This window comes from Neopsephotus bourkii, unplaced genomic scaffold (genome assembly GCF_033783945.1).
Source record: "Neopsephotus bourkii isolate Nb327-2 ecotype Australia unplaced genomic scaffold, CSIRO-AGI_Nbou_v1 NB_1749, whole genome shotgun sequence".
Lineage (NCBI taxonomy): Eukaryota > Metazoa > Chordata > Aves > Psittaciformes > Psittacidae > Neopsephotus > Neopsephotus bourkii.
Window position 1 is genome coordinate 8414903 of NW_026902223.1, and position 24905 is coordinate 8439807.

Below are 24905 nucleotides of genomic sequence, written 5' to 3' on the forward strand. Positions count from 1 at the left end.
AGGGATTGTTTTTCAGGCCTACCAGTAAGCTAATCTGTCTTGATCACACAATGTGAACACCAGAGCTAACATACTGGATGGAACAGGACGATTCTTTTGGCTCTAACTCCCAATTAGCTTCTTTTAGCCAACCTTGAAACCGAAGGGTTAGTTACAGTTTATCTTCACAAACTGAATCTCACACACAGCTATGTGCTACCCATGTTTTAATAAAACTGTACTACTATATAAATTGAATGTGAACATTAAAACAAACCCACCCACCCCCTTCAAAACAGCAATGAGAAAGATACTTTAAATTACTGCAAATGCTTGAAAAATAGTTTACCAATATACTTGAGAAGCAAAAGCCTTCTGTAACAGTGCATCCTTTAACTCAGTGCACTCTCTCAGGAGAGATGAGATTTTAAAAGAATGCTCTATATAAAGAAGTATATAGATTATAGCAACGATATATATCAGTGTTAAACCTGCTGCCTATGGCACACTTAAATAATTATAACATTCTGAAAAGCTCACCAAATCAAATGAATCGTGTCTAGCCTGACCCCCTCAGAGAGATAAAACTGTCCAAAATGTTATAAAACACACTGCAAAGAGGCAATGTACTTGTATGCACATCTAAATTTTATTTACTGTTGCTCTCCAGTATTCCTCAGACATTTTATACCAGAATTCACAGCATAAAGTTGCTGCAAGTGAAAAATCACAAGCAGTCTGTGAACTTGAGCTGTGATTAAAAGTGGTTTTAAAAATTAGAACAGGTGTATGGATTGGATGCTTAACACCATTTACCTACTAAAGGTAACACAGGATGGGGGGGGGCGAGAAACAGCTATTTTGCAGATGCTAAACATAACGGCAAAATAATTTACACAGAGAAGAAGTACTGCAGCTAACTAATGAATATAGACCAAGTCCCAAAAGATTAAGTATAAGGTCATTTTCTCTCTCAATTTCAAGTTGAAAATAATCAGACTAGTCTCCAAAGTTTCAACAACGCAACCACATGAGACACCAAGTGTGGAAGTACCAGCACAAAATAGAGGTTGGGTTCTGGTAACACAGCAGAAAATTAGAAATAAAGAATCAACAGCAAGAGGAAAAAAACAGAAGGAAAAAAGGAAACAAAAGGCTCAGTGCTTGACACTGACAGAGGGAAGAAAAACCTTGCAAAAATAAACAGCTTGGAACACAAACTAAGTAATTCATGGTCTGTGCTGAAGTGGGGGCATGTGCTGGTCATATGTTCAGCGTATGTTATTGGCACCATTCACCAGCATGTTCCATGTTGTAATAGCTTAAACATTTAAATTTGAAATGTGCTGCCTTCAGGGATGACATGATCTGGGCAGCTCTGATGAAACACACACCATTCAAAATGAATACATGCTCATTTTGGCTTGCAGGTTATTTCTCCATACTGCAAACAATGCTTTGCTTGGCACTAACTCATTTGAAGAGCTTACATTAAATATAACCAGTGGTAGTGTGAAGCAACTTTTAAAACCAGTGGACTCAGTTTATGTAAGATTATGTAAAATGACTGTTGTAGTATCTGTGATTCTTAGAGGCAACTTGAAGACTATCAGAGTCTCACACACACGCACACACACACATATATGTATATAATGCAGCCCCTTGCCCAGATGATGATGACATGCAGTGGTGTAGTTTTAAGACTCCAAAACATACAGGGAAAACCCAAATTCAGTTGGTGTTCAAACAAATCTCAAATACCTGTCTTCCGTAACAGCTCTGCCTTCGAACTGTACAGTCATTTCTTTTCCTGTGAAAGCTGTACCAAGGAAGTTGCTTCTAGTGCTGACACAGACTGTTGAGAAAGGATCGCCATCTCCCTACTGTATGTTAATGCCTGGTACCAACCCCTTCTGCATTCAAACAAGTGGCTATGATTAGATCTATTCACTTCCTTTTAAATACCCATCCTGTAGTATTTCAATTTGAAATCCCCTAGAGCAATTTCCCTTTCCTTTTTATTTTTGCATTAAATCATTACCTGTACAAGTCAAATCCTGTCTCCATTTGAAACATCTTTAAGAGGGTTATTCTAATGACTGTGATGGCATGAAGCATCTTTCTAAGGACCTTTCAGATTTAAAAATAAAAGTCTCCCTCACTCAGTGAAGAACTTTACCAGCCCAGCTTTTTGCTCTCTCTGTACCAGACACTGTCAGTATGTTCTCAGTCAGCAATTCATTTACCACAGAACGTCCCTATAAAAGCATAAAGCAGTCACACATATCCTCTTCTTTCAATCTCCTGAGGAAAGTTCAAACAAGCAGCTACCACAAAGGCAAAACAGTCATAAGTAAGACAAAACTGCATTAGCGTAACACATCCAGTACCCAACACTTCCTTAATCAGAGCCCAGGGATGTCCAGGCTGAAATGCAATGTACCACTGCAACATGCACCCAAACCCGCTGGTACTTACCTGTTTATCTGAAAGTAGTTAACCCTCAACTACTTTGACCTTCAAGATAAGAAATTTAACTGGAAGAACCACCACTGAATCCTACTAATATCAAATGTTGTTGCAAAAAGAAGAAATTGTAGACTCAACAGTTCACCTTGGAGATAAAGCACAAACACGCTGCAGTACAAGAATGGAATCAAGAGAATTATGGAAAACAAAACCACATCCTGCCTTCCCAAGCCTCCCCAGAGACTTGGGCAGCACGTTTCTACACTGTCATCTCCCATATTCATTTCCACAAGTTCAGTGGTTTTTTTCTTAATTCCAAAAACTGTAGAAAAGCCTATTTTTTACAACTAACAATTCCGATTAAACTACCACATTCAATTCCTCAGAAACACCTTTATCAGTCTCCTCTCCATGTCCACCATCCTATTGCTTCTCCTATTCAAAATCACACAATCAGACATTGTGGTTATTTTGTATTCGATGTAACCATGCTTTTAAGCTTTCCAGGTGAAGTGCATTTTATGGCACACTAGTCAGCTGCAATCCAACTAATACAACACAGACACACATATGAGGAATGTTTTCTTCAGCTACTACTAAGCCAAAGTAACTTTGACACATTAACCCCAAACTTAAAACTTTTGCAGAATTTGATCGTATCCTTCTGATTGAGGGCTGAATTATCTACATTCACATGCTTTTATTCTTTTTCTATTCTTTTTCTGTTTTTTTTTTCTTTTTTTGTTTTCATGGTTTGCATGCTTCTTTCCTTTAAAGGCTTACAACCACCCATTTTGCTGATAGCCTTAGATAATACTGAATAACCTCACATAAGAATCTTGAGTGCTTACTAGCCCACAGCAGACCAAACTTATTTATAGCTAAGTAACAAGCTGGGGTTAGTGATCTCTTCCAGGCTCAACAATCTTCCAGCCTCAGAATAACCACACCATAAACCAAGCCGGGTTATTTCACTACTGACAGGAAAGTAAACATTTGTGTACTAGGGTGTGTTTGCTGCTGATTGCTCTGGCTGCTGGTGCTGAAGCACACAGTAAAAGCCATTCATAACAGGCCAAAATTCATGAAGGAAATTTAAAATCATGATCACTAACTGCTTTCAGAATTTAACTTGCATCTTTAAAACAGAGACAGGTGGAAGGAGCTAAATTCTTCTCCCAACTGTGAATTGAGTTTCTCATTTTATCTTTGGACAAGTTTCTTTTAACGTTTCTTAAGTGCTGATTTTTTTTCATCTGGAACAGGTAATACTCCTGTATATGCTATCATGCAATTAAGGAAAAAATACTGTATGACAAACCAGCACATTAGCCCACAGAAAAAGTTTCAAAACAGAAAACAGCTAACAAAATTAAACTGTTTTCAAGTTCCAACAGAATCCTGGCAGTTATAACGAAGAAAGTTTTGTTACAGAAAACCTGGACATTGATAGAATTGGATATTCAAGCCAAGATGACAAGTAACAATGAAACACTTCCAGAAAAGCCTGTTCTGTTGTCAGCTTGCTGCTCACTGTTACCTTCATCTCACCCCATTACTCTGCTAAACCACTCACAACTTGTACAGTTCATCAGCTCCCATTAACTTCTCAAGTCACTATGTGATTCCACTCAAAAAAGAGCACTCTTCAGAGGCCACAGCCCTTGAAAAGGAAAGAAATAAGAGAAGGGATGCAGCCAGTTGAGAACTAAGTAATGAAACAGGCAAGAAATGATACAGCTTTGTGCCATTTACTGCAGGTTATTCTGTCTTGCCAGGGTTCACAAGGCATTTGAGCACTGTTAAATTGTTCTGGAATCTGCTGATAATACAGACTAGATGCATTTCTCAGCTTTATGAACAGACCAATACCAGGAAAAGGTTTTAAAAATACAGGGTTGAATTTCAATTCAAGAGGATAAACAAACAACTGAAGTTCTACTGTGGTTTTCACCTATTGCATCTTTCCTGTGTTGCTAAACGTGCCTGGCATCTGAACATTTCAACTGACATACTCACTGTGGTTTCCAGGTCCAAAATGTTTGCAGCAATTATCAATATCTAGAAAGCTGAATGAATACTACTACAAAGAGCCACAAACAGTGGAGCCCACCCTAAACTCTTAAGTTAGTCCTGCATTCATTTCAGAACCCACATTCATAGCACAGGGTAACTACCTTTAACTACTGCATTTATTCAACTCAGCGATGTAGCTATGAGAGTTTCACCAGGAAAAAGGCTATACTCTTAACTCGAGAGTATCACTGGAAGTAGGACTCCTTGATAATGTTATTACCCAACCTGGCAATTTCAGTAAAATTACTTAAGAATAGATTGCACACTCCTCAAAGCAGCGTTTTCGTATCATTTGAAAAGCACAACAGTTCATCCTTTGGCTTGCAGCACCTAATGTTACTAAAAAGCAAATATGTTTAGTAAGATGAAAGGGCAGAAAAGGACAAAGCCATCAACCCCCTCCACCCAGTGAAAGAACATCCTTGTGCAGATCTAAACACACACAAATGAAAGTGCTTCTGTTGGTTACCCAAAAACAAGCATAAGAATGGATAACCATGAAAGAACAGAGAGAGTACCTAGCAGGAATCTTATCTGCACCTAACCCAGCCACACCCAGAATATTCACATGTGGAAGGAAGTAACTTGCTTCCTTTAACACATCTTCGCTCAACACCTTATTTGATGCTTGCATGTGTGGAAGTTCAAAACAGGACTGTGACTGATGACAGTTCATGTAATTCATGCCTACTAACTTTCCTCAGCACCTAAGTCCACTGGATACCACACTGGAAACGAAGAGCACTTTTTGTTATGATCTTCTCCTCCTCCACACAATCGTTTTATGTAAATGTTTCACCTCACTCCCTTTGAAGGATGTCTCAGAGTGACAGCAAAAAGTCAGTCACATCGGAGCACAAAGCAAACGCAGACCTACTCCCAAGCCTGCTACCTAAGCAGTTTGGGAAGCCTGGCTCAACTGCACTTCTTTATTGACTACTAACACACTTGTCTTAAACAGCAGCCTTGTTTTACTGTCCTGCACTAAGACGGAAAGGAAGAAGCTCTCTCTCAAATGACAACTATATTTTGTTTCTGCATTCTAGCAAGCAGAGACCTTCAGAAGACAACACAGAAAATCCAGATCTACCTGCATCATCAACTTCAGCAAATTTACAGATACCCTGCAAAAATTCCTTTAACTTATCTTTTTAACGTTAAGCACATACCTAGCATAGCCCTTTCTCAAAAACCATGCTGTCTCAGGAACTTTTAGGATTTAAACATTTTTATATTACATTGCAAGTGTTGTTTTAATACACAAAAATAATTTTTGCTCTTCTACTGCTTTAGATCTTTCTTTTCCTTTCCAGTTTTATTTCATAGACCAGAATGGTTCATGTAACTGTAATTCCTTAATGTACAACTCCACAAGACACAGCAAGCTGACTGTTGCTGAAAGTCAGTGCAGCCCCGCTGCATACTCTGTGCCAGCTCCACTGCTTGCCAGACCTCTCTGTGAGCCACTTCAATGCAAACCACCCAAAAATAGCCAAAAAAAGCAGCCAGCAGCAGCTCACGGAACATCTGATGAGCTTCAAGGCCAGAGCAACCTGCAGCTGTGAGCACTGCAGAAAACAAGACCTTCTCCTCCCATGCTTCATTTCAGCAGCAGTGAAACACCAGATTAGCTCACATGCTCCTGAAAGCACAGCCTGTTTCTAAAAAGTGAGACCTCACATTCTTCTGAATCACATATCACAAATTAAATAACAAAGTCAGAGCCTCCTTGCATTCTCTAAGGATAACAATTGTATTGCTTCTCAGTCTCACTGCTTAAACTTGAGATGATCTTCAACTTATTTCCCATCTTTTTTCAAGTCTTCCACCAAACCCTTTCATTCCTTTTCACAGAACTCTAAACTCCTCTAATACCCTCTCTATAGCCTGAAGCAAAACACAGTGGCCTATATCCTCATTTTTTTCTATGCAGCAACTGTATTCTCCTCTTCCATTTTTCTAACCTGCACATGACATGATGCTAAAATCATCCTCTTTACATTATTCTTTTTTTTGTTCTTGAGTAAACAATCAGCTTGTCCTGGTTCAAATCTGAACTTATCCCCACGCAGAATTCTGCAGGAGTACCTTCATCCTTCTCTTGTCTAAGCCTTGGTCTTTCTAATCTTAAGTCTGTCTCCCCTCCCTGCTACACAGGCCTTCTATCCAGACAGGCCAGAAGACAGCAGTACCACCTAAGGAGGGAAATTCTTTTAAGAGTCAATGTTTATACTTTCCAACTGCTTTCCTTGTGTGTTTACTGCACTGATACTGTAACCAACAAGCCTGCCTACTACTAAAGTATGTAAACTTTGTGTATATGCCTTGTCTACTCAAATTATATTCTGCCTAGAACACCCCAAATATGTACACAGGACAGAGTGATAACTTTTTTCCTCATATTCTTGGACTAAAAAGAAAAAAATGAACCCCAGATAATTATGCATTTGTATCTTCATAAATAACAGACTACCTTACATGTAGTAAAATCACTACTCGTACATGAACATTTCACGTATACTTTTTTGAGGCAATTCATGCTTCAATGGAAGTTAAAGTACTTTCTCCCAGCTGTGATGGCAGGAAAAAAACGGAAGAAGAAAGAAGGAAAAGGGTCAGCAAATTACCTGCTCCCATACTGCAACATGCTAAATGTTGCAAACAGAATTTAAAAGCAGCATACATCAACTGGTTAGTTTGTCCATGTCTGAACCAAGCCCACAACATTCATCTTCATTGAAGTGATTTAGAAAACTTGAATTTAATTTCAGTACAAAGTGTAAATACTTGTTCTATTACATGCTAACCTGACTTCTTATCAACATAAGAACTAAGAGGTTTATACCTCATGAGCTGTATCCAAGACTTACTTAAAGAAAAAGAATTTTCCAAGAATCACTGTGTATTGTATGAAAATTATCTTTGAAACATTCCAGTGCACTCCAATAGGAAGACTCAAGATGATAATGAACAAAAGCATCAGAATCATTTGCATGAGAAAACAGTGCTGGCAAGCATAAACACACAAATGCCCAACTATGTGTTTGATGCTTTAGAAGCATTTTTAATTAAAAACTCAGCCAAGCACTGACTCCTTGTTAAAACACATAATAAAGAAGTCTCTTGCTATAACCCAATGGGAGAATACTAAAAAAAGGATCTGCACTGGAAGTAAAGGCTGAACAGCTGAGAAGCTTCACCTACCTGTACCTCTTCCAGCCCTAAGCCATGAAATGGCCTCATAGGTGCACCTATACTCACCTGAGCACAACAAGGTTTATTTTTCTTAAGCACCTTTTCAAAGAAAAGGTATTGATTTTTGATCAGCAGAAGATGGTGCAATAGAGACACCACTACTCTTAATAAGCTGTTCTACTAGTACTAAAAATATCTGCTTACTTCAAACCCTTAGTTTAAGTTTATGACCTCTGGGTTCTTATATCTATGTTTGATCACTTACCAGCCCTCCAGTAGTCTAAATCACCACCATAAAAGCGTATATACACCAACCCAGGGACCCTGCACTCCTTTTTGAGGAGACAAACATTAGTACACCTTAAGTCCCTCACTATTAGGGATTTCCTCCAGCTTTTTGATTCTTTTTAGGAATCACCCCCTTAAACCACTGCAATTTTGAAAGATTCTTTAGAACAGCTTTTAATTCCAGAACCACGCGAAGTTCCAGCATGTCTCAGTACTCCCTGATACAGCTCCTCTGTTTCCACACAATCATCACATCACTTGGCTTTGACACATCATTTCAGTACAGGCATCTAACGATTTCTCTTCAGTCATGACTTTCAAATGCACTCTACTACTACTTTTTAGAGCAGTTTCCTACCCTGGAGATCTGGCCTGATAACTTTTGAGATGCCTTTTTTTTTAATGGACTGACCAAGTCCATTTTGTCTTCATGATTTGTGAGAACAGTATTTACCAACATTGGTATTATCTGTAAATATTTGTCAGCAACTGCATTTACTTCAGATCACCAACAGCAGTAACAAGTAGCAATACCAAGTAGTAACCAAGTATTTTTCTCATGAGTTAGTGCTAAGCTGCACAGTTATGCAAACCAGCTCATGTATTCCCAAAATTCTGCTAAATAGGAAACACAAGTATTTTGTAATTCCATAAAGTATCTTCCATAGTTATAGTTATCTCCATTCCCAGAGATACTTGGAATTCGAACAGACATGGTGCTAAGCAATCTGATCTAATGCTGAAGTTAATTCTCTTTTCAGCAGAGGTTTGGCTAAAGGTCTCTTTCACAATTCTTAATGTAAAAACTTAAATTAACACTAATATATAATTACTTCCAGACAACTTTATACTAATTTTGTTATGCTTCATAAAGCTGGGATAATGACACATCTCTGGCTTCTTTACTTTACAGCTCTGATTTTACAAATGCTCAACTCCATATGCATCTTTATCCATGTGAACCATCTTGCTGAAGTCAACAGGCATGTTTAGTTTAGCAAAGACATAACTTGTCAATCTGCTCATGGTTTTTATTTTGTTTGGTGCACATGGACAAACAAAAAGGTGGTATCTTCAAATACAAATACTCAAGGCATTCTGAAATTCTGAATATTGAAGATTCTACTCCCACAAACACCCAACTGTACAGACCTGAAGATGATGCTGTGTCAAAGTCTCTGATTCACAGTACTAACGTGAAGGACAGAACAGCACAGAAGCACAAGCAATAGCTGCAGCAGAATCACACACACAAATGCAAAGATATTCCCATCATGTACAGAGCTTCTTTAGCCCTTTAAAAAATGATGTATTACAAAATTACAAAGATTTGCACCACCCCTTCAAGTAACCTCAGCAGCCTTCAACAATAACACAGCAGTGATGAAATTTTAAGAATATAACATTTACTTTCTATGCCACCCAGTTTGGAATAGCTGCAGAATAAATACGGTTCCTCCCCTCTGACTGCTTTATCTAGGTCAAAAAACTCCTTAAAGGCAGGAAGTCACAGGAAACAAATGTCACTACACATCAACTTTTTATCATGAAAACAAGAGAGACAGTAGATAAAACCACCACCTTCCCAGTATTTCAGTATGAAGTTCCATGAAAGACATGAGCTTTTTAGTAAACATGAAAGTGTTGTGAAAACTCCTGATAGGCTGCAAGAGAACTGGCCTCACATGCGCTACCACATGACAAATTCATTGTATCCTTTGAAACGTTTTTTTTTCCTTTGTTTTTACAAAATTTTACATGAGTTAATAGGACTTGAGAGATCTTGAAGGAACTGCTGTATTTACTGAAAAATACAGCGGATCAGATGCACAATCATTTTATTTTGAAGAGCTCAGGCGTGACTCAAAAAAATCCTTTGCTTTCTGCACAAGAATTACACATGCTCAAAAAAAACCCAAAACAAACAAAACAAACAAACTCAACAGCAGCAGAATTCCTCCACACCAGAATTATTCATTATAAAATCTACCTTCATGAAGGACTAATATTTACATGATAATGCCATTTCCCAATTATAAGCAAATTAATTATACACATTTATTTTTAAAAGCAAGGGTGAAAGATCAACTTCTTTTCTTTATTAACTTATTTAAGTCACACTTAATCTAACAGCAAAAGTTGTCTCTTCCTACTCAAACATGGTGCATTTCACAGCTGAGGATCAGTACTGCATTCCAATTTAATCAATGCAAAGCAAAGAATGAGTTTTATTTACATTTATCTTACTTCATTATAACTGAGGGTAAGAATCCCAAAACTCTCTTTCACCTACAGATTCTTGGAACAGTTTTAATACTGACTTTGCACCTTTAAACTAAAACAACGCTATTCTTGCTTGTGTCATAGAACTGGAACTTACAGACGATAAAGAAACCATTAATTTTTTTTATGACTTCCCAGTTTACAGTTTTTCATGTACAAAGAATGTACTTACTCCCATAGCTGGCTACAGAGGTTTGTAAGGTCAGTAAAACTGCAGAATCAGTTCAAGAAGATTCATCATACATATCAATCATACCAACAGAAAAAGCAAGGCAGTGTGAATTAATCTAAATACAAAACTGTTTAAGCTTTACCTCAGCTACCTGACTGGTGTATGACAATTTGCAATGCTGCTTCAGTAACAAAAATAAAAAAAAAAAAAATAAAAAAATCACTCGTAAGATGTGTGCAGCTGAGAGGGAAACATAAAAAAAATGAAATGACAGAACCAACTGTAACACAAATTATGACTATAGAAACTTCACACTCATCTCTATTTTTCTTTCAAATAACATGTGCTCTACCTTCTTCCTCCCACGTTCCTTTTCAATCAGATCTGCTTATGTGAGAACACTACTGCTACTGAGCTTGACATTTGCAAATCCTACTTGAGAGTAGCCAAAAACCCACCTATAAACATGGCCCAGTTAACCTTATTAGTCATTATGGCACAGGCACAGCATCTGCTAAAGAAAGTAAATAAAAGTTTCTGGAGACTGATTCATAAGTCACAGCCAAGTCCAACATTTCTTAGTTTTTTGCTTAGAGATAACCTCTAAGTAATTCATAGTTTAAATAAAACCAGTACGGAGCTTCAAAACACTCCTCTGAACACAAATCACTGAGAAGGTCTCAAAAACATTTCAGCCAGCTGTCTTCCAAAGTATTGTCAAGAAAGGTAAAAGACACATGCCAATCCAGTCTGAGTATTAATCTACACTTACATTCCCTGAAAAAAAGTGTTTTGTTTGTTTTCCTAAGGAATCTAATGCTTATATTCATGAGAAAAATCTCTAAAACATAAACTATAAGCTTAAAACCAAAGAACATTCTTCCTAAGCTATCAAGCAGCACTACCAAAGGAGACCTTATGACCCGTTCACCTCAACTGTGAAGCCAAACCTCAGTTGTTTCCAGTGAGATCAAGCATGTATGCAGCCACAGCTGGAACTCCTACAGCAATCAAACCCTGCACAGAACTTAACTAACAGCAATGAAGACAATATGAAAAAGTGCACTGGTGCATCAGAGGTGCTCTGCAATCTGCTGCACTATTTCCTGCTCAGGTAAGGCTGAACATAAACTTTTCCAAAGAGTTTACTTAGTGAATAGATATACTTGTATAGTAGGGGGAAAAACAAGAGAACATAAGTATATTTTTAATTGCAGCCATATAGGCTTGACTTAGAATTAGTCAGTAAATGTTAAGCTAAAGGAAAATGTATTTGACATGGTTTACTGTAAGAGCTGCCATACTTAGTGATGTAAAGAAGTCTACAAAATGAATGACAGAATGGGAGAATTATTTATTGTTTCTCATAAAAAAGAGCTAACTGAAGTTGCATCAAATTAAATTACCAGGTGTCAAGTTCAAAAAACTCAGCAAAAAAAACGGGTTGCTTTTTTTTTCCACTTTGGGCTCCAGTGAGGTTGTGGAACTCACTGCCCAAGGATACTATGGATACAACAGGTTTACAGGGATAAAAAAAAAAAAAAAAAAAAAAAAAAAAAAAAACCACACAAAACCAAATAATTTTTTTATTTTTTTTTTTTTTTTAAGAAGAGAGAAGGAAATGCATACAGAAAGTGGCTTTAACTCAAAAAGAAATCAACTCTGACTCTGGAATACAAACTGAAAAAATGAGAAATCCATCCATTTACCTTTATCCATTTTTCTGCTCCTCCCTAGGCACTGCTATTGACTACTCTTGGAGGCAGGCAATGGACTAGCTGCATCTTCACTCTGACTTAGAAATGCTGTTCCTGTGTTAGTGGTACCTTGCTTATGATTCAAAAACGTACTTCCACAAAACTAAAAGTAATTACTAATAGACAAAATCTATGGTTTTGTCAAAACGAACAAGACACTATCTTGGAACAGTCAAACCCAAGATGTCAGGCTCTTCATGCATTCAAACACTAACGTACAAAGCACAGCCAAGAAACACAAAAATAAAAACAAAACAGAACTTCTTCAGAGCTAAGATGTACCCAGAAGTCAGTCTGCCTTTCCAGCTGTATCAGTTACATCTGTCTGGAATCTTGCCTCTCCAAAAGCTGTATACAAAAGCTCTGTCAACAACTGCTGCCAGGCCCAGTACAAAAGGTATTTTTCAGGCCAAGTACCTCAAAAGTCAAATACTGATGTTATTATTTACCTAGCAATATATCCTAACAGTGCTTTCACTGAAGTCCAGGAACATTTGACAAGCATCAAATTAAACCAATTAAAAACTATGAACTTTATGAACTGGAGAGTAACAGCCTGTGCATCTTAAAGGTAATTGTAAAAGACTAATTGAGCTGCTTTGATTTGTAACAGGAGGCTAAAACGTCTTTCATCCCACGCCTCTGTGTCATGACACTGACAGGAGACCTGCTTACTGGACACGAACAAAAAAATTGCTATTTTGCCTCCAGCCCCCATTTTATTTCTCTAACAAGACGACAGCTGGTTTGTATATGCACAAGTAGGTAGGTGAGTCTGTCAAGAATTGGAAAAACAAAAAACACACTTCCCACTGCTGTTACCTCCTGCTTGAGAACTTAAACATTTGAATTGTGAGCAAGACTTCCATGGAAGTATTAAAAATAACAACCATAACAGTTATCTTAATGCACAGTAATTCCACATTTCATGGCATTTATATCTGTAGAAACAAAGATGCCTTTCTTACAGGTAAAAGTGTACTCTAACATCAATAATTTAATTTCTCCAGGTGTTAAAAATGTGTTTTGCATAGATTACTAAGTTGTATTTCTGTTTTTCCATTTCAAAACCAGGCAGTTCAATAGCATAAAGTAATACCTAAACACTGTGCTGAAAGTAAGAAAAAAAAAGGCCAGGGGCACTGGAACTGCAAAAATTATTAGTGACAAATCAGACATTTCAAGCCTGTTAATAATATTTTACTTGGAGTCATCTGAAAGTCACTATTAATTAGACAAACCAGAAATGAACCCTCCATTCTTGGTTTCCAAGATGACTTAAAAACAAACCAAGGAACAGGTCTCCCTGATTTTTTTAAACTCCACCTGCCATTAAAATTTCAAATAATTATGTAATCATAGGCAAAGCATATTACTGGCAACACAGCAGGATTAAACAACAACAAAAATAGATCTAGTGATTACTTGAGCTGGACGTTAGCAATCATCAGTCTTGAACTGACACCAAAACTACTTTCTTTCCAATCATATTTGAATTGTTGATTACTGTTTACATTATACTGGAGTGACACAGTTTGAATCTGAAAAATCCAGGAGACCATCTTCAGTGTGACCAGCTAAATCTACAATGAAACTCAACAACACGGCTACCAACAATATTAGTCATGTGTAATTCACAGTAATGACTTGCTATAAGCAGATAACGTCTGCTTTGAATTTGCCTGAAGACTCCCGTGTTTAAAACAAAAAAAGCTTTGCAAATAATGAAACTACTATTTCCCTACACAACTCCAGTCAGACTTTCCTTTTATATTTTTTTTTAATAAAGCAGTATTTGATCTTAATCACCAGTCTAACTATGACCCTGGAGGCTTTGCCCTTCAAGATAACACCCTTTGCTTGTTGACTCAAGAAAGCCAGTGTACACACCGCTCCATTGTTTCCAGCCAGGACTGAAGGTATGCCACCTTTTATTTACAAGACTTGGTGGAAGATCACACCTACATTTTGTAACCAGGAGATAAGTACTTCAGCCAGCTTACAGATCTTGAAACTGAAGACTAGCAGTGTGCAGTCTAAGAAATGGTGTAATCACTGAAGAGACAGTTTCAAGCAAATGCTGGTAACACCACCCACATGCACTCGTGAAGAAACGTTAACTGCACACAAGTTTTCATCATTGTTCAATGCAAAGGTGACACACAAAAATCCTCCAGAATTTTCTTTCCATTTAAAAAAGCAACACTGGTATAAAGAAATAAATTACAAGTCAATAAATACATGGCCAGCATGGAGAAGCAGTGTTCTTTTTTTTTCTTGAGGTCTTAAGTATTTAACAGAATGCTAGTGACTACATTACTCAAACTAATTCTAGCCTTCTTGCAATCAACCTATAAAATGCTCTATTACTTGCCTGCAATTAGTGTCTTATACCAAACTGTTTAAAAAGAAAAAAAAAATTGGTATTTCATACATGTGTTAGCTTAAAATACATATTAACCACATGGCAAACTATTATTAATATTAAAAAGCAGAAAGCAAAATTAGAAGTTCCATTTAAAGGTCAAACAAGTCCTCCAACTGCATTCATGATTATACAACCCTACATGTACTCGCACTTGTAAACCCTTTCAGAAGAAGCATTTCCTAGAAAGCAGAAAGGTAGACAATTTGATTTGAACAGAGAAACCAGGTGGGGAAACTAACATTAAGACATCAAAGTGGAAAATATCCACCATCAATATGCTAAATACAGTTTATGAACTTGTAAGCTGTTAAGACTATGCCACTAATGGTATATGTTTTGTAAAGGTAAAACACTCATAACCTTTTAAGTATTTCTAAGTCAAGACAGCTAAAATACACCAAACCAAGACACTTTCACTTTTCCTACATGCAACTCCTCAAAACACAGATTACTCATTTACAGTAAATGTAGTAGGTAGGCCTTGCATATACCCCTAGAAAATGAGTTAATGCTTGCTAATGCTAAAGGAATGTATTACCATTTAAAAACTCCTAATGTATTTGTTTTCATGTAAGGAAACACATTTTAAACGCAGAAACTAGCAGAAGTATTTCACGTGGATGATTCAGTCGACCCACAGATAAATAGACGTTACAATTAGGTAAAGAGGCAAAAGCTACCACAAAATCACAGGCATAAAAGTCACCCCATACTCTCCAAATGCACCGAAGGTGTTACAAGGTGTACTCGGCACTGATCTGAAATTCAGAAATCCCAGATATGTGGACAACCACTTGACTGGTTTCCTTTGAAGCACGTAAACAATACTCAAGGGTGTATCCAATTCTGTTTGCTCATTACAATACCTCCAAGCACTGCTGCAGATGGGTTTGCTCCCAAACTCAGATTTTGCTACGTGCCAGACATGGCACGGGAGTAGGGTGACCATTTGTCAACCCCCAGCCCCAACACTGCCGGGGTTCACGCTTCCCACCTGTACCACCGGCTGTCGATGGGGCTAAAGCGGGAGCTGGACGTGCCGCCGGAGGAAGGACATATTCGAGGGCAGCATGCGGAGGCGCCGGTGCCCGGGTGGTGCCGGGCGGCGGGGAGAGAGACTGGCGGGAAGGAGGCCTAGGGCACCGCTCGCGTGTATCGCCAGGACGAGGTCGGTTCCCCGCCTGTCAAGCACCATGTGCCAGCCAAAAGGCAACGGGGACAACCGGCGCGGATGAGCAGCAGCACCACCCAAGCCGCGACAGCCAGCCCTCCCTGGGAGGCCAGGGCAGCCTGGAGCGCCGAGGCGCCGGAGGGTGGGCCAGGGCTGGCCCCGGTGTGCCGAGGAAGGACAAGCAGGCCCGGCCCCCGGTTTACTCACACTCGGGGCAGCTGCAGCGGCGGCGCCCCCCGCCTCTGGAATACGCCGTCCACGAAGACGCCGTTCTTGCCGAGGCAGCGCAGGTAGAAGTCCCCCCCGCCGCCTCCGGTAGCAGCTGCTGGGTCCCCCTGAGGCGGAGGCGGCGGCCCGTCCGCGCCGGCCGGTGGCGGCGGCGGGGGAGCGGCGGTGAAGATCTCCAGGTGGCGCCGGGAGATGAAGCTGGAGTGGCCCATGCTCACGTCCACCGAGCCCTGCGACGAGTTGCGGCCGATGGTCACCGAGCGCTTCTTCATGAGGTACTCGAACTCCCGGCCCTCCAGCCGCGCCACGGCCGCCGCCGCCGCCGCCGCCATCTTAGCGAGCGAGGGAGCGGGCCGCCCTCCGCTGCGCCCCTCCGCCCGCACCGGCCCCGCAGCCGCAGCCGCCGACAGACACAGGCAGGGAAGGGGACGCCGCTCAACCCAACCTGACGCAGTCCGCCGCTGCCTGATGGACAGCGACGCCGGGCCAATGCGCGGCCCGCACGCCCATGGGGCTATGGCGGCGCGGCCAATGGCGAACTGCGCCGGGGCCAGCACCGCGCAGCACGTTCGAGTGTTGGGGCCCGAGAGCAAGGGAAAGGCCCGGAAAACACGGAGCAGATCTGCTCGCGGGGGAGCGGAGAGGCCCTTTCCGCCCCGGCGGAGGCGGCGGCGCCCGGAGAAGCGCTGAGCCAAGCTCCTGGCCCTGCCGCGGCGCTGGCGGCCCGAGGGAGCGGCAGAGCAGCCCCTCCCCAGCCGGCCGGCCGGGAGGGTGGGGGGCGGCACAGGGCGGTGCTGGCCCGCCTGCCATCTTCCTCCAGTAGTCCCTTCCCTTCTCGGGACCGGGGCGGGCTCCGCGCCTCTGGCACCTGCAAGAGGCCGGGCTACTGCCGCCCGCTTCGTCGCGGTCCCCTGGGACGGGCCGAGGTGCGTTCCCGTCTTGGGGCCCTGAGCAGTGCTGGCTGCGCCTCACGCGCGCCCGTAGGGGGTTGTCACCAGGCAGCGAGGTCACCAGCCCTCCTCTGCGGAGCAGAGCTCTCGGGAACGGCGCGAAGCAGGGCCCGGGAATGGCCGTATACAGTAATTGGGGGTGTCCGTACAGGGCTGGGGTGAGATGAGCCCGGAAAGCGCTTGATAACTGCTCAATTATAGCCGCCAAACACCTCAGGAAAATAAAAGAGGTCTGACACATCATGAGCATGGGATAGACTCCCACGGTTTAGCTAAAAGCTGGAGGTGACTCCCCAGCTAGATTTGCAAAATCCGTAAAACAAGTACAAATCTTTACATTTAGAAGTTTCAGGTAAGTCAGTGCTCACACCTCACTTGGCTTTAGTTCTCACTTCCTCACAGGAACTAGGGCACAAAGAGCAAGGAAAACAAACCGGCCCTCTGCCCTCAGTCACAAGAGAAAGCACTACGGGAAAAACGGTCAGAACACACAACCCTGCCTTCCACCAGAACACGCTGCCACAAAACATGTTAACTGTACTCAGCTGTCAAACGTAGAATTCACAAGCAGAACACTTTACCTGCTCCAAGCCTCCCCGCACTGCCTCCGTGCCCCACTCTGGCTGTCACAAGGACCAGGCATCCTGTCAGAAGGGAGAGGTAAAAAAACTGAGAAACACTTCTGGCTATAAACTGTGGAGACAGTGCTAAAACACGTTTTTGTATATATACAAATATAAAACCTGCAAACACTTCAAAGGCCCAGATAGCCTTACTGTATTCTTAAACACTTTATGTTTAGAAGGGTTATTTGTTGTTAATTTGGGCTTTTTTACAGCACTGAAGCCGTTATTTAATAATTCAGTATACATTTAAATCTTTTATTCAGTTCTCTGCAGGGTCTGAAAATCATCTTTAAAACCATTTCTATGCTTCACACAAAACCAATCAACTTGCTAGCAAAGATCCAGTAGTACATTTAGAATTCAAACTTTTGGTTTTGCACATTTGAGTCAGCAGATCTGTAGAACTATTTTATGTATGCCTAAGAACAGAACACGATGGCTGCTACCTGCAGAGTTATGGCAAACCAGATTTCTACCCTTGCGTTTGTAACAGCACGTCTTAGCAGCAGCTACAACACAATTCTGTACTGGGTAAGTCCATTTATACAATCACATATGCACACTGCATGCAGCAAAATATAGCAACAGTTTAGAGCTTTGGTTGCTTTTACAGAAAACTTTAAATCTTGCCCACACTTTGGTATTTAGAATCAGACTTTCTTCTATCCCAACATATGTTTGGCACAGAAAATGTGGAGCATCAGAAAGCTAGTTATGACTCCCTGATTCGCAGCTTTTTTTTATCCCTTGGCTCCACTGCAGCTATAGAAATGTTGTGCCTGCTTCGCTATCAACCAGTTCGGGATCCTGAAGGTTACACCGGCTGAGAGCTACCCATGGATTTCCATCTCATAAAACCCCCTGCGCCTGCAGGGAGAGAGAAAGCAGCAGATTGGGAGAGCATCCAGGTGAATTCCCATCTGGCCAGCAGCACTTCCCACCACTCTCATGGCTGCTCAGTTTGCAGAAGTTCAAGGTATTAACACGACCATAACATTTTCCATTATGTGAATCACAACTTTGTTAATTTGTGTTAATTTATTAATAATATCCAGTACTAAATGCACAAAGCTGGTACACCTTCCTGTTCTTTTCATGATGGAACAGCATAAGAGAACACAGCTATTGACACAGAATGCTGACAGCTTTGCAGTACAGACTGAAATTACTCTCCAAGTGTCCAACCATCAGTATGCTACTCTAAAAACAGTGACTGAACACCATCAGAAAGTCTGTTGACTTTTCTGTTGCCAACACCATAGAGCAAACACCGAATTCCATTATCAGAAACTATATCCCTTTTAAGACTGCAGCTGAGATCTTTCTGACAATGTTTTTCTAAATTGGTGTGGATTTAGTCACTTGGTGACCACACCAAATTGTGCAGTCACGGGTCATTATGACCTGCCCACCTGCCATTCTGTCCTCTGCTGGGCAAAGCAGGAGACAGAGCAGGTAGATATGGTAGAACTTACACACAGTTCTCCCACACACTTCTGGGTGTCTTGGTTCCACAGAAATCATTCCTTGGACATACCCTGTTCCTGATCTTTGAGCTGCACAGCACATACCTACTTTTCCACGCATTTTTCTTCCCTACAAGCTGAGCCTACGTTGCATCCACCATAACGACTCAGGACAGAACTAGGGCTTCAGGATATCAACCAAAACAATCTTTTGAGGCACCCAGTTGCTGCAGTTGCCACTGATACTATATGAGGTCTTAAAGCACCCACTGCACTCCTCCACATCTGAACTAAGCAGCCCACTGTTACCACTCCACATGGAATTATGCAGCATCACAGAAATGAAGAATAAGCAAACCTCACGCACATCATCTAAACTTAAAACAATCTGACCTAGTTTAAACACAAATGCATAAGGACTGTGTAAGGTCTAATCCATTAATACTACTTTATTTGACCAATTTGCTTTAAATGACTATGTATTTTTAGACATGTTCTATTTTTCTTGAAGCTATAGCAACACAAGGGTGTTCATTTACAGCCCGCTTGTGCCGTGAACTGTCATATAATCAAGTTTTCTTTATTTGGTTTTCTTCTTACATATATGTGCTCTGTACCGAGGGCTACAAAGTGGTGAGGCAGCCTTCTTAAGATGCACATTTTCCCGTATCCAAAAGCATGGAATACTACTAGAGGAAACTGATGAATAATCAAGTAGATTAAGTGACCCTAATTGCTTACTTTGACACAGCCAGCATTAAACAGCTTTTAAAAGCCATTAGAAGTGATCCGTAATCTTTTTATTGCAGCAAGTGTCACAAACTTCCAGTGAGATTTGATTTTTGTTAAACAAAACCCTACAAAGTTAATTGGCAAAACCACTTCTCAGTAACACTCAGACACGATTTACCAACTATTAGCACTTCAAATCCCAAAACCTGCACAGCCAAATGAAGATCTCACCTGTCAATATCCCAGTACCTGACAAGCACACATCTTTTCCTATTTAATAGGTGAGAATCCCCTTGGTAAGCACTAACAACTTCCTCCAACACAGCCTCAAAAATGGTGCCATATACAACCACATTTTTAGGTTATCTCCAAAACCATACTGGAGCTCTTTACATGCTTAAATTTAACGACGTGTGTAAAATGTAGTGGGACTCTTACTGGGACTTAGCTGTTTTCTCAAAAATCCATTTTGGTCAAGGGGAAGTGTTAGAAAAGCATCACGTAACTACTTCAAAGTATTAATAGGAAGTTATTGGGATGGTGTGCAGCTCTCTAGTTACAGACCCAGCCATTCCTGAAGTGACTTTAAAATCAATAGGAGAAAATAAAGAGCTGTACCTCGAAAGTCAATTTTTCATAGGCTTTTTTTCTTTTTTCCTATTGAAAGGCTGGAAAGTTTAATACTCCTAAGGCTGCCTAACACATCCAAATGAACACGGTTTTTTTGGAGGAGGAATTGGGGAGGGCAAAACTACCTGGCCTCAAGCAGTCACTTGTTAGTGTCCTCTTCACTTCGGAGACAAAAGAAGCCAGTGCTGCAGGAGCCGGTGGCCGGCTCGCCTCAGGTAATGGCCGCCCGCCTGAGGGGAGCCGCGCGCTTCCCGCCCTTTACCCACCGCTCCGCGCAGGTCATGGCGGCCGCGCTCCCTCACACGCGTGTCTGTGAACACGGCGAGGCCGCAGCGGGTGCCCGGCTGCCCGCACGCTTCCTGCGCTGCACCCGCAGCTGTGTGAGGAAAAGCCTTCGCCCTGCGGCGGTGGTGGGGGGTGCTCAGTTAGGGACCGAGGGATGAAGCCCGCAGGGGTTTGCTTCTAGCAACAGCAGACACCAAAAGTACAACTTCACGCCTTCAAGTGAAGCATCGCGCCCACCTTCAGGAGGCTGCTCCTCAAGCAGCGCACACAAGGAGATTCAGAAGCCACAGCAGCACTACTGTGTTAACTGGAAACGCAACCAATTACTTCACAATTCAGCCCTGCAGGGAGTCTGCGCTTTGTCAAGTAAGTTGATGATTATTCCTCACGCTTCTCTTTTAAAATCTTAACCTGATGATTCAAAAGCATTTTTAATGTTTTGTTACCCATTTCTACAGTTCTACCACTATGAAGTCCTGAAGCATAATGAGAGAAACTGAACCTTACCCCTTGCAACACTTTCTGGTTTTATTGCTAATCAGTACTTACTGCTATCAGTTATGACTCCATTTAAGCAGCTCTATTGTAAGATTTGACTTCAAGTAAATTTGCCTCTTTTTTTGCCATTAGAGGTTCATTCTCACAAAACCAAAGGCCAGCACTCCTCCTGTAGAGAAACAGCCCCACTAGAACACACCGAGCCCATTCACCAAGACAGAAAGGATTTACTCTTAACTAATTTTGAGAGTAATTATGTTTCAGTCTCCTTTTTGCAATCCCACATCACATACCGTTAGTATCATAAACTAAACCTTGCAAAGGAAAAGAAGCAGCTCAGGGTGCCAAGGTCCAGCTTATCTAGAAGAGATGTTCCAGGCATCCGAAGGAGGTAACGGCTGCAGTTACCATTATACACAGCAGATGCCACTTCAACAAAAACAGGAGTTGTAGTTGGGTTTGCAGAAAACAGCAGGCAAGTGGGAGTGGAGAGTGTAAGATAGGGTAGGCAATGAGTAAATGACAAAATGATTTATATTAATCAAAACCAGACAGGAATGAGAGAAATGTCAATAACCTAAATGAAACAGATAACCAAAGGCAAGTTGAACCCACTCCCAAGCGTAAACTAATAATCATCAGTAAGAAAATCAAACTTTAAAATATTCTTTTCATGACAGAGCATTCTAATTTAGAGTTGTCATTTCATGAGGAGAGAAATGAAACTTATCAAAAGCAGCTTGGTTTTGGTTTGGGCTTTTTGGTTTAGTTTTTTAAAATCAATGCCATTCCCTCAGCCAATAATAAGCAAAAAAAAAAAACAACAAACCCACCCAAACCCAAAACAAGAAGAACAAAAAAACAGATGTCTTTTTCTTTATGCTATCTTCTCTGATATACTTCTTACTCTGTCCAAAAGGATAACTACAGCAAAGTTCAGAGACAAGTTACTGAGATGATGAGGTATGAAAACACTATTACAGAAAGGTTAAGAAATTGCAGTTGTTTTCAGTAGAGACAAATGTTATCGAAGTAACAAGGCAAAAGCAGTGGGAACAACCTCATGTTCCATAACAGATATTTTAAGATTTCTGTGAGAAAACTGGGTGAATTCAAAGAACAATCCTGTAACAAAAAGGAGAGCAGACCTATTTTTCATATCCATATAAAGTATTTAGCATTATAATTTTTAATTACATAGCCAAAGCCTGGACAAGTTAAAATAGTAAATTTTCTACCCCTATTAGAAGTCCTATAGTACAAGGGCCACCTCTTTTCTCTGCTTATAGCAAAGCTAGCAAAAACTAATCTTGCCTGTAGTTGCATTTGTAAAACTGACATAAGATGGAGCTGCATGCGAATCTCTCTTTTCCTGAATACCAAGCCAAGATACCAAAGCAAGCCTCAGGCCTGGCCCAAAAGATTTTCTTATATCCCTAATGAATCTCAAAATATTCAGAAGGGTTGTCATATTTAATTGCTTTTTCTGTGAAACTTACTTCAGTTTACATATACTCCCCAGAACAAATCAAAGCATTCAAAGATTGAGAGAGGGGAAATCACACCATTAACTTCTTCTGGGCAAGGGAACATGTGAACAGTTTCTGCATGTAAACCAATTTCTCTGTGGGCAGCCAGAGAAAAAAAACAGACCTGCAGAAAGGTGGATGTGGAGGAATTAACTGATTATTTTCTCCCAAACTGGATGGTGAGAATAAGATTAAGACTACATCAATGATATGAACAACAACAAAAAGCACTTCAGAATAATTTGGGGGGGGGAACCAACAAACAGATGTTGTGCTGGACTTGAGTGTGTTTGAGCCTTGTACAAATCATGAGGTGTTCAAGCAACCGCCAAAAGTGGGGCAGAACTAGAGACATTTGTAACAGGACAGCACAGGAGTTTTGTCAAGATTCAGAGTCATCTTCACGTGTCTGGCACTACAGAAGGGACAGCACAGCCTGTTCTGAGATTAAGGAAAAAAAAAAAAAAGGAATAAAAAGATTGTCCCAATATGAATACCAAAATCTTTTTGACACTGAGAACCAGTGAAACTTCCAGTGAATCGCCAGTGAAAACCAATTTCAACCTATTATAAATAGAAAATTGATGCCAAAAGATGTCACTTCTAACCTTTCACCTTGGTCATGCATAATAATCCCTGTAAAAGTTAGTCCCTGAGGGAAAACCAGAACAACACAAGGAGAACAGTTCCCTTCTGTTGGAATGCTAACACAGAGCCATTGAAATAGCAAGATCTGGACAGGAAAACTGAAGATCAGTCTCACCAGTCAGGACCATGACAGCAGGTGTGTTAGAGAACAGCCACCCATTCAGCCAGCCATGAATGCTCAGAGTTGGTAACTACTGACAGACATCCAACCGCCAGAGGAATGAATCTCTCCTCTGAGGACTCAAGTTCTTCAAAGCTCATCTCTACCTCCGTTTGCTTTGCTAACTGAATTAGTGTGTGATTAATTTGATGATACTCTTCTATTTGTATTTCCTTTACAGAAAATGAATGGTGCAACAGACTATATTCAAAATAGCAAATAAACAGCCCTGTCATGACCAGGATCTGAAATTTCTTACCTATGTTCTCAAGTGATGTTTATTATACAGCACTTTGTGAGGCAACAGGAACTGCCTGTTTGGATCATAAGAAAACCGAACAAGGATCTGAAACAAACTGTGATTTGTACAGTTGCTTCCATTAGCAACATGTAGTTCTGCATTGCTTGGTATTAAATAACCAAGAAAGATGCAAAGATGGGTCAGGGAAAATTAAGTTGCTTGTGAAAAAAACCCAAAACAAGAGAAGGATAGAGTTGTCTCAGCAGAAGTCGCAGAATGCTAACCTGAATAGAAGCATTCATATACAGGTAATATGTATCCCCACAATAATAGAATTATAAAAACAGCATTTCTGAGGAAGGACTATAGCACTAGAGAAAACACTGTAACATGCATCAACTATATAGCGTGTACCACAGCATCAACCTTTTTGGTCTTACAACCTGTTCATAACTTGCTTATGCAACCTGAAGCTCACCGAGAACAAAAACATCGCAGTTTACTACTGGAAATATAAGATGCTAATATCCATAAGAACTAAATATGGGGAAGGAAAAACAAATCTAGCCATTTCTAACAGGATCCTAAGATACAAACAAAGCTAAAAAATGTGAGTAGAAGTAGAGTTGAAATATTAGTAGGCTGTAGCTCCCAAGGGCACAAACTTGAAATCAGATGATTTTCACACATCACCATCGACATTTCTAATTCAAAATAATTTTGCAAGATACCTTTCTCCATTAAAATATTAATTTTAGAGCATGTCTGTAAATGGAACTGCCGCACAAAACCTGCACTGCAGACTGCTTTCATTTCCTTGTGGCCATGCTGGTAGATGACTTGAAGAGTTCAGTTAATACAAAGCCAACAACTCAGTGGTTTAATTAGTGTGTTGGCAGGCTCCATGGATTCAGCTGAATTTTTAACTTTCAACTAATCAGTTTCAAGGGACCATTTGTATTTTCCCCATCACATCCCTAATGGCACTTTTCATTCAAATTGCCTTTATTTTGCTTAATAAAGCTTTTTTCTTCCTCCCCAGAAAACACTTAGCAAGAAGCTATTTGATGGAACCAAACTGATGTAAGCACAAT

At 40.6% G+C, this 24905-nt stretch overlaps 1 protein-coding gene across 2 annotated transcripts in view; it reads right to left on the minus strand.

The window, feature by feature from the left end:
• FOXK2 (forkhead box K2) overlaps positions 1 to 24905 on the minus strand; it is a 71083-nt gene that overhangs the window by 30611 nt on the left and 15567 nt on the right. The window contains exon 6 of one of the 2 annotated variants that reach the window (XM_061377050.1): positions 17578 to 17640. The exons of the other annotated variant lie outside the window; for it this stretch is intronic. Within the exon in view, the coding sequence (XP_061233034.1) occupies positions 17578 to 17640 (63 nt within the window). The remainder of the gene's footprint in view (positions 1 to 17577; positions 17641 to 24905) is intronic. 2 annotated transcript variants of the gene reach the window in all.